Source organism: Oppia nitens, unplaced genomic scaffold (assembly GCF_028296485.1).
Source record: "Oppia nitens isolate AA-2021 unplaced genomic scaffold, nextdenovo-longstitch-racon4-pilon3 scaffold6_pilon_pilon_pilon, whole genome shotgun sequence".
Taxonomy (NCBI): Eukaryota; Metazoa; Arthropoda; class Arachnida; order Sarcoptiformes; family Oppiidae; genus Oppia; species Oppia nitens.
In genome coordinates, this window is record NW_026533250.1 from 2,145,234 (window position 1) to 2,158,743 (window position 13,510).

Sequence of the window (13,510 nt, forward strand, 5' to 3'; positions counted from 1 at the left end):
AATTTTATATTTATATACTGTACTGTATTGATAAAAAACATATATATATATATATATATATATATAGTTAGGATTCCTAACTTAGGAACTATAGTTAATAGTTATTATTAAAATATTATTTTTTAAAATTTATAAAAAATTGTCATGAAATTAGCGTTTTGTCAAAAATACAGTCAAACATCAATAAAGTAAAATATCTGGAAATAGTTGGATCGCAATCATTATCTGACTTATAGTAGAGTCCATGAGTGCCAATAAAACGGATGTATTGTACAATTCGTGGATAAAAACATATGTTTTGTTTGCCAAAGTGGACCGTTTGATCAAAATTTTGGATCAGTTGCCACTCAGTCATACATTCATCGATTGAAAACAAGACTTTATAAGCAAATTGTGGTCTCTTTAGTTGACACTTGTCTTCCATTTCAATGATTATTTTATTTATAATAAATGGTTTGCAGAGTTCAATCGTAATACCATTGGAATCACTGAATAAATGTCTTGAAAATCCTTGGAATCGATTCCCTCCAAACATATCTCCCGCTTCTCCGGTCACTAATCCGGTGCCATAAAAATAATAAGTTTCCGAAAGTTTTACATTTAGTGAATCTTCGTTAAAGTTATGGTTAATTATATTTGATCTCCACTTCACTTGTTTCGGTGTTTTTTGTGTATTTGGTGTCTTATTGTCTTCACTTTGTTGTCCATAACTATTATGACTATAACTTTGATGACCATTTGTTGGTGACTGTTGTGAAATAAGTTGAATATCGCATGATTTGGTTATCAAATACTCGACAACTTGTCTGATATCATCAGTTAATTTGACTTTCTTTGCTTTGCCATCAACTTGTGGACTGAGATTTCGTTTTGTTGTCAATTGTTTGCCATTACTATTGTCTATGTTTTGACAACATTTGACATTTTGTTGACTAATTTCATCCACTTGTTGATGACTATGACAATCGTTGACAATATTTAAATCCATTATTATTATTATTATTGACGTGATATGCAATTTGTCATTAAATATATTAAATGAATAATTGATATGAAATGAAAATATTAATATAACAGTAATTAAGACTTTATTGAAAACTAATTGAATGTTTTGTTGTTATATTGATATAAAGCATTCAAAAACCGATGTTTGCATTCATTGATTGAGTAAAACGCAAATATAGGCAAACAGTTGACTGAAAAGTGTGTCAACTATTCAATGGATCAGTCAATACAATGCGTGGATTCAGTAAATCTTATTAAATATTTATAAAATTGTCAAAAGAGTATCAAATTTATTACTTTTAAAATTCTTGTAATTCAATACTATATTCTTATAAAATTTTTCATTTATTCAAAATGTTATTATAATTATTTAATTAAAAATATTTGAATTAATTTTTGTATAATAATTTTGTTAAACTTAATATCTTAGTTTTTATTTAACGTAATAAACATTTAGATTTGTTATTAAAATGTAAATAATATAATACAGTATAATAAATAAAAATATCAATTAATTTAAATTAAATAATAATTTTCTTCAAATATCAGTCAAATACTTTTATAGTGATTTAGATATTGTAACCACTTTTTTACATACCTGTGTTGAGTCACATGAAAACGTTTTGTTCAATTTACCTGGATCATATTACTTTGTCATTAAATCAATAATTATAGGGAAATTTAGTTTAAATGTTTTGATACACAATTACTTTATGATGGCTTATCAATACATTATCAAACTATATCACTAAACCCTGTCCAATGACAATGTAATAATTTAAATAAATTGAATACTAAATCTAAGTTAAAACATTATATTGATTTAACTATTTTATTTGCAATTACTGTAATAATATATATATATGAGATTTATTTTAATTTAATAATCAATTATGAAACAAAATTTAATTAAAAGTTAGAATTAATAAAATATACACAGATTTTTGTATAGCATAATTGAAATTAACAAAATTATAAAACAAAATTTAATATTTGGTGTCAAAAATTGCTTTAAAATGGGTGACATTTGATTGATAAATTATACAATGAAATAATGATATACAGTAATTAATAATAACTATATAAATAAAATAAATACTACGGTAATAATAAAATATGTTGAATATACTGTACATATATTATAATTTATAATTTTATATTAAATATAATAATAATTACATAAATTATAATCGATTAATAATGTGTTGGTTAGGTTGTGTTGTCATGAGATTCACCACACAATCCTTGAGGTCAACAATAGCTTATCATTTGTCACATTATATTATGTCTGGCCATTAGTCGGGTTGATATAAATGAAGTTTCGGTAAAAATTCAATGACTAATACATACTCCATAAATGAATGATTTGTATGACATCTTTGTTTAGCTAATCGCCAATTGAGACCCAATTTATGATAAAGTTTGTAGTTTTCATGTGATAATAGCTAATAAAATATCAATTAAATCATTAGACTATTTTTATAACTTAATTTTGATGAATAATTTTTTATCAATAAAACAATAATTAGTTTTTCATTGACTTATAATAATTATTATTCTTCATTAACTTTTCTCTTAGTCAATCCAATCCCTAATTATTATATTTATAGTAAATATTTATTATTAATTATTTTAAGACAATATATACAGTACTTAATCAATATTTATGTACCGTATTATCAAATCATATCAATACAAATAATATTATAAATAAATCAAACAAATGTGTGATAATTGGATAAAATATAATAATTGTATAAAACAATGACATATTTTATTAATAGTGAAATATCATTATTATTGATATCATAAATAAATTAATGGTTTTAATCATATAATTATATCTTAAAGATGTGATACCTTTTCCAACGAGTTTTTGGTTCTCTTGGAGAGCGCCAGAGTTGGCCACAGAAGAGAACAGCCTAAAGAACAACAACAGCAAAGACATCCAAGTATTAGAAGTTTGGCATTAGTTGAGTGTTGTGTCCGAAGTAAAGCATTGATCCGATGAACAGTACTCTCAAACTCTTCACGAGACACCCGTCCCAACAAAGATGACGGAAACGTATCGGCGAATCCATTTGAAAGACCAAATAGGGTGATGTTTCCGTTGCCGCGAATCACTATTGGCTCCATTGTTGGACACAATGTCTCCGACAGACCATTACTTGTGCCGCTATTGTTGCTCTCAATCTCTTCAATAATATCATCAAAGCCTTGCAATGCCATTGCTTGAGCCATCACTGGTCACAACACTATCACTAGTTGTCCATCAATTGGTTATTTCAGTGAGTCATCAATTGTTGTCAAATTGTGGATCAAATCAAAGTAAATATCATTAATATTGACTTCAGATGTAAGTCTCAGTCAATGTCTACGCAATACTTGAAGGCTTTAATGCAAACATTAAGTCAACCATTGGTTTCATCAAAACATTGCACTCATGTTATTGTTGTTGTGTTCATACACTGCTATACACTAAAGCCTAACATACAGTCTATAACATAACGTCTATAAGTATTAGTATTTTACAGGATATCACAAAATAGTTTATCTGAAAAATGTTTTATTTCAACAAATTTGGACAACATTTTCATATAAAAATAAATTATATTAAATAAATGGCAAAAGTTTGATTAAATCAGATACACATTTAATTAACACTAAATGTAACAATAAAATGTTGTTATGTTTACTACAGTGTATAATAATATATATTAAATTTATACTTAAATTTATGGATGAAATGCAATTAACATAACATAGTGTCTCAAATTGAGTCTGAAAATAAAAGTACTCTCAATATAAATACAGTACAGTATATAAATTTGACCATGAGCATTATTCCTTAATAAATATATTAAATAATTTTCAATAAAAATGCAAATTAAATAAGAAATAAAGTTTTATTAAAAGTCTAATTTAAAAATATCTCAAATATGAATACTTAGTGATTATTATTTAATACATATAGAAATTTGTGGAAAAGTTTGTCTAATAATTATGATTACAATTATTGTATTATTAGTACAAAAATTTATTACAATGCAGTCAATGATATCGTATAACTTATATGCCATTAGATATGGAGTCATATAAGTAAAACATGTTTTGTTTTACTGCATACATGTAGTGCAGTGCAGTGCAGCCAACTATAGCTATGACTCATATGAGGTACTCTTGAAAACTATTTACCACTCATTTTCATAAATAAGTAGTCAATTGAATGACAAACCAATTAAATAGTTTTAGTCATACATTGCATTATCATTGAAGAGACTCGACATTTGCATCCATTGATGTCAACAAATTAGATGCAATTGATGTTAATCACAGTCAATGATAGCAATCAGTATATTAAACATAATTTTTGGTTACAATTTGTTGGCGCAAACTCTCAACTGTTTATTCAATATATAGTAATACAGAATATTATGACATAAAGTAAAATAGTATTTCATATAACTCTGTATTGAATTCTATTTCTTATGTATTGATATCTTAAGGAATCGAGAATTTAGAGCAAATAAAATAAAATATTATATTTTAAGTTCAAAACACAACAATACATTGGTTTCTCATTACTTGCTTTCGGGCCATTATTTTATCTAATGTTATCCTTATTTTAACTAAAAATATACTGTATTAACTTTAATTTATTATATATATATATATTAGATTTGATATATAATATTATTTTAGTTGATATATTTGTAAGATTATATATAAAATTCATAATAGTTTAACGTAAAATTAAATATAAATTATATGAATATATTATTGATTATCTGATAATCACTATTAAATATTTTTTTTCTTTTTTGATAAACGGAAATCACTTAGTAGTGTAATTCGAGTAAATTATGATTAGATATCTATTTAGTTAAGATAACAGATTGAATTGAAATGTTGGGAACAGTAGATCAGATAAAAGGAAGATAATTGAAATGAATTGGGAGATAGAGAGAGGAGAGTCAGTAAACTAAGGGAGAGTTGTATTGAATAGAGACTACATTTGAAGGGATAGTTAGGGCGTTGTGTCGCCAAAGGGGCAGAACTACTGTCTGTCTGTTATTCAGTGCTTCGATGAGACACTAATTGTGAGCACAACTGAAACACACATCAAAACACTGCATACGAATCATACAAACACTGCACTCATTGCCACACAGAGTATAACAATCTATTTATTAATTTTATTGTTAAAAATAATTATAAATATAATTAAAATTATAAAAATAATAATATTATTTAGTGTTTAGCAAACATAAACCATCTGTGAATCTCAACGCCAAAAGATAAACCTCTTATTATTATTCTCTAAGCTTAAGGTTTGTATGAAATTTCACTGACATTTGATGTTCACTATAATTATAAAAACGCCGTTAGTTTTCATGTTATATATCATATATAATATTATATATGATATGATATACAAATATATTCATCGATATTACTATTATGACCTTATAAATGATTTAAACAAACTATTATTAATAAAATGTTTTGCTATTAAAAAGTCAACTAAATTTTTACATTTTCAATGATCTCAATAAGAAATGAGTAATTAATTTCTGTAAAAAATAAATATATTTTATATTAAATTAAATATAACTTCATTAATGATTTATACAATGTTTATCATATAATATTAACTTATTTATTAGTTATTATTAATTAGCCATTAATAGTAACCATTTGTGTTTAAATATACAGTAATTCTAATAATGAAATATTGTATTAAATTTGTTACAATTCCGTAATACAATACTTTATATATATAAATAGAATAAATTAATAAAATATTTTAATTTAATTTAAGTTAGATAAAAATTTTATGGTTAAAATTTCATTAAACAATTATTATCAATGTTATATTGATAATTGATACAAAGATAATATATAGTTTTATATTAATGCAGTATATAAATTTTAAAATTTATTTATATTGATTATCAGATAAATTTTATATGAATATTGAATATTTTTGAGTAGCATTCAATTGACATTACAATTGAAGTTTTAATTCCCTATTCATACAAATGTTATAAGAATATGATAAAATTATTTGTCAACTATATAACTATATAACTACTGTATTTAATATTAGTAATATTATAAGTACTCATATGATGTACTTTTTACATTATAATACAAGTTAATGTACTGTATATGTGTTAAAATGCATAACTACCCTGGTGATTCATCTAATATTGAATGTATAATCCTTTGTTATTTATGTATTTATAAAACAATATTTAGATGATTGGCTTGAATTCAAATATTTAATATTTTGTATTTCATTTTTCTAGCATTTATTCCAATCAATTAGTGGTTAATAAGTTGTGCAACAAATAAGTTTAAACAAAACATTGAAAAGCAAATTCAATTTCTTATATATATATATATATATATATAAATAATTGATTAAAAACTTGATAATTCACAAATAAATCACAATTATTTTAGTAATAAAATTGCTCAACAATTATGAAGATTAAATCAATTGTCAGTTGTTTTAGTGATAGTTTGCGAACAAATGTCGTTACAATATATTTGATTTTTATGATCATCTCTTCTTTTGAAACATTGATTGAAAGTAAGTATTTTTAATGTTTGATATATGAAAAACATTTTCAATTGAAACGATATTTGCATCAAAAAGGTGTCCGAATCACACCTCACGACAAACTTAAAGCCATTTGGAATACTCAGCACTTGTTTGTCAATTGTAATAAAGACAGCAAATTGAGAGACGGTATGACATATGGCTTATGGACTAAACATTTGTTATTAACATTTTTAACGATTATTGATTTATTTTACGTAAAGGTGTGATTAATTGGTATTCGTTAAGCAATAATGAGTCCATAACTGATAACAGTAAGGCACCCGTATATCAGCAACACTCCCGCGACTCTGTTAAGCTGTTTCTGGTAAACCCTTCCAAACGATATTCAGGAGTTTATGAGTGCAGACACACAAAGGTTTGCTTTAGTATTGTATTAACAATTAATTTCTGGACTAAATATTTATATTTTTCTTTCTCTAATATAAAGGATAAAAAAACAATTTCTTCTGAAAAGTTTGAACTCAAAATATACAATTCAATTAATATTGATGGTATGCATTGATTTATACAGTTTATACAAATAATAAAAATTATGGTTAATTATTAAATGTTAAATAATAGGCAATAAGGACTCATACGTGGGTGTGGAGGGGGATAACTATAAAATGACTTGTAGTGCAAAGTTTGATCCCGAAACCGATCCAACAACTGAAGCACAGGTCTCGTGGCTGCACAACAACGTGCCTATCGGTGAAAGTTTGTATCATTTAATTTATTTAAATTGTTAATAGTGTGAACATTGATTTGTTTTTATTGATAGTTTATATATTTTTGTTACAATAAAATGCATGTATTTTTTGATGATATAATTTAGTAAATATGTTTAATATTTTTTATATAGAATGCATTCAATAAGTTATTACATATAACTAAATAATAATTATTAATATTTTTTTTTAAAAGACGAAAAGCAAATCACTGTTCGTTCAGAAACGAAGCAATCGGTTGAAGTGAAAATAATCAGAAGTTTTCTTAATATAAAAAATCTCAACAAAGATCAAGAGGGCATCTATACCTGTGAGGGACAGTACGCTAACTCATATCTGACTGATGTCAAAAATATTGATATAAATTTGAGAGTTCAGTGTATGTACTGTATTAAAAAATTAATTATAAAAATAGACAATAATTTTAGTAAGTTTTTATTAAAATGTATAGTTAGACCTCGATTCCCGGAAAATATACAAAAATATGTTTGGATTTCGGATGACGACCAACAAAATAGTCCGGTGTTTGTCAACGTGACCTGTCTGGTCAATGCCGACCCTATTGCCCAATTCCAATGGTATACAGGACACGGCCTATCCATTGAAAATTGTATTACTAATTATAATATTATTTAATTAATTGTGCAGTTAATTAATATTTTTGTTTTGTATTTGTTTTTAGCAAACATTAAGCATAAAATAACAAACGCTGAAAATATGAGTGTATTGGGCATCGAATATGAAAATATTGATAAAATTAAAAATAGATTCAATGATCCAAACAATAATATGATCAGAAAATTTCAGTGCAAAGCAAACAATACTATTGGAGAGGCCAGACATCTGTTTGAATTAAGTGTTGGAAAATTACCGATACAACCAATGCTTGCTAATTATTCATATGATAACGGTATTAGTAATTGATTATTATTTTTAATATTATCCTATAGTGTGTTAATATATAATAATAATAATTTTTATGATTGCAATTAGGAAAATTGATTTTAACGGTTAACAATACAAATATTGAACCAAAGATTGATATCTACAAACTGGAAATTTCTGATAAGCAACACATTTACTTTAATGATTGTAATCTCTAATAAAATTCAATTTTTATCACAACTTAAATGAAATAAAACTAATTTTAATTTAAAGCCTTCAAGAGTCAGTCGGGAGACAATACTTACGAAATTGATGTTGAAATTCCTTCGGGAGAACACACGATGAAGATATCTGCCCACAATCCAGTCGGATGGTCAACTCAAGCGGATCCCTTTCCACCACAATATCTTGTGGTCAGCAGTGCTATTGCTGTTTACCAATACATGGCGTTTGTATTGATTTCCTCAACACTAGCTTTAGTGAATGCTTTCTAAATGTAATGTTGCAAACAATCAACACGTTTAACAAATTTTAATTGGATTTCACTCATAATATGATTAGGAATTTACCACAAATTTATTTTGAAAATTTGAAATAATATAAGATTATACAGTTTGTGAAAGAAAATGTTAACGACTCAGTCGTTTATTTAGATTTAATTCAATTATTCCTTAAAACATTCCTTAAAAGCTAAATAAGATGATATTTTTGTGGATATGTTATCTTTGATTCATAATTTATTCTCATATTTGAAGAAAATACAAATTATATATAAATATACACTACTTAAAAATATATATTGAAATTAACATTATTTTGTGTAAATCTATATACATATAATTATATACACTATTATAAAGTATTGTGTAATCGATTTAGACTTAAAGTGTCATTTTGTCAAAACCGATAAATGCATATATATTTGTTATAAAAAAAGTCATCAAAAATTAGTCAATAGTCTTAAATGAGATATATATTAAAGATAAGCACACAATAAATGATTGAGTGATTTGCTGTAAATATTAATTAAATTCTTCATCGAAGAAGAGCTTAAGTGACAGAAATTAAAAGGATTAGTCAAAACTAAACCAAAGAATATTTATTTTTTGAATAGTCTTTAATAAATCTCATCTCATTTATGTTAATAATAATAGTCTTAGTGTTTTAGGATTAGAAATTGTTTTTATCATTTCAAATCATTAACATTTGTTTTCAATCATAAATATTATATACATTACTATTTATACAGTATATGCTCCTAAAATCTCTAAAAAATTAAATACTATAATCATTTGCCAAAAAAATATTGAGATAAAGTATACAATGTATACTATACACCATATAAATTGCCAACAAAAATCACACTATATTTTGAATTACCAGTAATATTATATAACTTATATTTTTGTTTAATCATTTGCTTAATCATAGTAAACACTTCAAATCTACCGTAATATAATATATAATTTAAGTCATTAAGTTTTAAATCTTTAGATTTTAAATTAAAATATATTATAATTATTAATTAATGTATAAAATTTATTGTAAATTTTTTCTAAATACCGTAAATGTTTATTATATTATAATTTTGTTGATTTAGTAATTTAATTCACACCCAAATCAAAAATATCTTCATTACATAAAAACCGAATAAATTTTAATTTTAATTTCAAATATGATAAACATTTAATTAATTAAAGTCTGTTTAATAAATGATATGAAAACTAAATTACAATCAAAATATCAATAAGGATTGGGTCGTTGAGGTCGTGTTGGATCAAACAGTTTAGGATCCTTTGCGTACTTTGGTTCGCGAAAATCACTGGACATCAGGTAATATGCGACAGATTTTTCATACTCTTGTTTTAACACTTGATGTTGTTTTTCACATAAGCCGGTGATGTGCTTATCATACAGTCGTCCCGTATATGGACTAACAAATTGAGACAAAAGTTGGGTATTCTTATACATCACCAATAAGAAGATCCATTAGATTATCAATTAATAAAAAATTATTTAACATTTATTTACCTTATAATCAACTTTAATACCATATTTACATAAAATACATAACTTCTTGGGCTTATTATATGGATTGGCCAGAGTTGGGTCGGGCTATCAAATCAACAATACATATGTTTTGTCATTAATTCATATATTAATCACATTTCATACAAATTATACCAAATCTTTGGTGTATTCTTCCGATTGTTTCCAGTCTTTTGTGTATTCCTTCGGTATAACAGAAATACTTGACTCAAATGCAATCGATTGACTAAATCTGGTCACTGTTGGTGACAATCGTGTCAAACCGTTAACCACTAAATAAATAAAATTGATTTTAATTAATATTAAATCAAAATTAATTATAAATAAAATTAGTATTAATATAACCTCTAATTAATAATACATTCATTGTTTTGAACACATGTTTGCATTAATACATTAACCTATAATACACTCATTTATAGCCAATCAGTGAATGAATGACTGATTTCGTCAATGTTTACAATGAAATACATTTTGTTTACATTTTGTCTGACATTTAATTAACAACTGATTCAAAGATTTAATCAATAATTTTAATAACAATAGACGAGTCAGTGATATATCTTTTGAATATATTTAATGAAACAATTGATGTCTTAGTTTTGTCTAAATTGATGCAAATGTCATGACTGGAGACCATCTCTATAGAGATGTCACAACCAATTGATACGGATTTATCTGAAATACCTTTGCGAGCGCTGTCTGTCTCCACAAGACATCAATTGTCTGAATATCTTAATTATGAACAATATATTACAACTTCTGAAGGTCTTTGTCGTGATTACCGCGGATTAGCACAACTAATGGATTTTTCTTACGCCGTCATCGAGTCTTTGATGCGAACTAACGATCCATTGAATGGTTTGCTCGACAGATATCAAAACAGAAGTGATTCTTCTTTTGGCAAATTGTTGCAAATGTTGGAACAAATTGAAAGGTTTGATATCATCGACGATATGACACCTGTTTTGATGAATGACGCAAAACATTATAATAAATACAAACAATCAATACTACCCTCAGGTATAAGACATCTTTGACTTTAGTTTTATATCATTAGTTATAATTAAAAGTGATTTTTATGTGATATTATAGTGAAGAGTGAATCGAGTAGTGCTTCAAGTGGTCTACAATCAGATGACCACAAAGTTATCATTTATGACGCATATGTTTGTTATGCGGATCAAGATTTTGAATTTGTTAAGCAATTATCTCAATATCTTGAGTCGGATCAAGTAAGTGATTGATTAATTAAACTCGATTTAATGCATCGCCATTTGTTGACTATTAGATTGGGTTTCGTTTGTTTATCAGAGACAGAGACCTATGTCTTGGTTCGTGGGCTTACGAATCCTTTGCAGAAACAATTGACAAACGATGTAACAAAGTATTGATTATTTTGTCGCCCGATTTCTTTGAATGTCGCGAATGTGAGTTTCAGACAATGTTTGCAACGGGTTTGGCTATTGAACAAAGGAATCGTAAATTGATTCCAATAATCTATAAGAAGTGTGATTTACCACCAATTATACGTATGCTTACAAAGATTGATATGACTCGAAGTGTAGACACTCATGACTGGGCGTGGAATCGATTGGTTAAATCCATTAGTAATAATGTTAGCAATTCATCGATTGTTTTTAGACAAAACCATAGTAATGATAATAAACCAAATTTACTTCAACTGCCATCAATATCTTCTTCCAATTCAATTAACTCTTTGAAAATAACTTCCATTAAAACAATTGACTTACCGTCCAATCATGAAGCATCACCTCAACCATCAGCTCCACCATTGATTTCTACTCAATCTTCTATTAGTTCCATAAGCAGTGACATATCGATCAAATCAGATAACTCTGAATCTCTTCCAATAATGAACGCACAAAAGCATAAAAATATGAAACTACTTAATCATAAGAAATGGATTCAATCATTAAAGCAAAAGTTTAAAAATTAATGCATTTTATTATACATTAATACTACAAATTTATTAATTAATTTGAATACAATTTTTATATTTTTTATACCAAAAGCAAAATAGTTTACAAAAATGTTTATAATTTAGTTATTTGCAAATTATTTGCATTATTATTAAATACAATTAAATTTATAGAAAATTTAGTATATAATTAAAAGAAGAAATGAAATTATCTTTTAATACAAGAAATCTTTGTTGTCCTGAGTCCTCGGATTTTTTATTTTGTTAATATTTTTGGTGACCAAATCATGAAGATTGATGTAATGGTTGCGGATATCAGTCAATGTGAGACAAAGATTTAAGTGGAATCTTTGGTCGCATTCTTGAATAGCGACTCGAAAGTCCTGGTCGTGCGGATATTTGGCCACTTTGGCGATCAGATCACCTCTTGCTTCGTAATAATTTTCAAATGAGTCAAATTTGTTGAGCACTTCAGTCTCAACACTATTTATGGCTTCAATGGTTTCCTGTTGTACCTCAACGCCGAAGTTGTTTCCATCTTCTATTTTAGGAACCATTAAACTGATCCCTAGTTTTAACAGAAGAATATCTTCTGTCAACTCAATCATTCGTGACTTTACTGTTTCCATCATTTTTGTAAAACAATTGTTAGACTCGACGGCGCCGTTTGGAAACAGAAATGCTTTTGCAATAATGAGATCGTCGTCATCGTCTGAATCCATAAATACATTCATTTTCTTTGAAGACTTTTCTCCATTTTTCATAGCTTTTTGTTTGACAGACGATTCTTTGGATTTGTGGTCAGGAATTGGAATATTAATATCCGATGATTTGAGACCAGAATTAAAAGAAAATTCGTCAGAATTTGAAATAATATCCAAATTAAGTATTTTATGCGGAAATTGTTGTGAAACCAACTCTAAGGCCTTTTGTTTGACACTCTCTTTAAATGAATTGACTTCTTCTTTATCTTTTTCAGACATTTTAAAAATTAGTTGTGAATATTTGATATATTCTTTTGGTTTTATTAATTCAAATAATTTTTAACTAAAACATCTCTCGAGACAATAATTAATGAAATTATATATTTTTTATTATCCAATATCTGAAAGCAATAACCGTTTTATAAAAATGTCAACTAATGTAAGAAATACAGTTGTTTCTCAAGAAGTAGTTGATCCAGATTTTCTTGAAACACTTAAAGGTTTGATCAAATGAGAAATGATTGACAACTAAAATATTAAATTATTTATACAATATATTTGAATTTATCAATAGATGCTTTTGTAT

At 26.1% G+C, this 13,510-nt stretch overlaps 5 protein-coding genes and 1 long non-coding RNA gene across 6 annotated transcripts; 3 read left to right on the forward strand and 3 right to left on the reverse strand.

Moving 5' to 3' along the window:
* Positions 1-2,089: 2,089 nt before the first annotated feature.
* LOC128963026 (cysteine-rich hydrophobic domain-containing protein 2-like) lies at positions 2,090-3,643 on the reverse strand. The gene is made up of 2 exons (XM_054309492.1): positions 2,866-3,643; positions 2,090-2,450 (listed from the first exon to the last, which is right to left on the reverse strand). Exons 1-2 carry the CDS (start codon positions 3,244-3,246, stop codon positions 2,301-2,303), a joined length of 531 nt encoding a protein of 176 aa, XP_054165467.1. The 5' UTR covers positions 3,247-3,643; the 3' UTR covers positions 2,090-2,300.
* Positions 3,644-5,100: 1,457 nt separating this feature from the next.
* Positions 5,101-6,415, forward strand: LOC128962261 (uncharacterized). The gene is made up of 3 exons (XR_008484641.1): positions 5,101-5,178; positions 5,261-5,336; positions 6,318-6,415. It is a non-coding gene; the product is annotated as an uncharacterized LOC128962261 (long non-coding RNA).
* Positions 6,416-6,436: 21 nt separating this feature from the next.
* Positions 6,437-8,998, forward strand: LOC128962260 (uncharacterized). Its single transcript, XM_054308626.1, has 10 exons — positions 6,437-6,604; positions 6,671-6,763; positions 6,838-6,992; positions 7,065-7,128; positions 7,199-7,333; positions 7,541-7,723; positions 7,796-7,954; positions 8,027-8,254; positions 8,338-8,436; positions 8,503-8,998. The coding sequence occupies exons 1-10, from the start codon at positions 6,496-6,498 to the stop codon at positions 8,721-8,723; spliced, it is 1,446 nt and encodes a 481-aa protein (XP_054164601.1). The 5' UTR covers positions 6,437-6,495; the 3' UTR covers positions 8,724-8,998.
* Positions 8,999-9,795: 797 nt separating this feature from the next.
* On the reverse strand, positions 9,796-10,707 carry LOC128962583 (28S ribosomal protein S18c, mitochondrial-like). Its single transcript, XM_054308966.1, has 4 exons — positions 10,624-10,707; positions 10,414-10,550; positions 10,261-10,344; positions 9,796-10,191 (listed from the first exon to the last, which is right to left on the reverse strand). The coding sequence occupies exons 1-4, from the start codon at positions 10,643-10,645 to the stop codon at positions 9,973-9,975; spliced, it is 462 nt and encodes a 153-aa protein (XP_054164941.1). The 5' UTR covers positions 10,646-10,707; the 3' UTR covers positions 9,796-9,972.
* Positions 10,708-10,908: 201 nt separating this feature from the next.
* On the forward strand, positions 10,909-12,238 carry LOC128962446 (myeloid differentiation primary response protein MyD88-like). Its single transcript, XM_054308821.1, has 3 exons — positions 10,909-11,301; positions 11,374-11,513; positions 11,570-12,238. The coding sequence occupies exons 1-3, from the start codon at positions 10,929-10,931 to the stop codon at positions 12,236-12,238; spliced, it is 1,182 nt and encodes a 393-aa protein (XP_054164796.1). The 5' UTR covers positions 10,909-10,928.
* Positions 12,239-12,435: 197 nt separating this feature from the next.
* LOC128962448 (proteasome activator complex subunit 3-like) lies at positions 12,436-13,203 on the reverse strand. Its single transcript, XM_054308822.1, has one exon. It carries the CDS (start codon positions 13,201-13,203, stop codon positions 12,436-12,438), a length of 768 nt encoding a protein of 255 aa, XP_054164797.1.
* Positions 13,204-13,510: the final 307 nt, after the last annotated feature.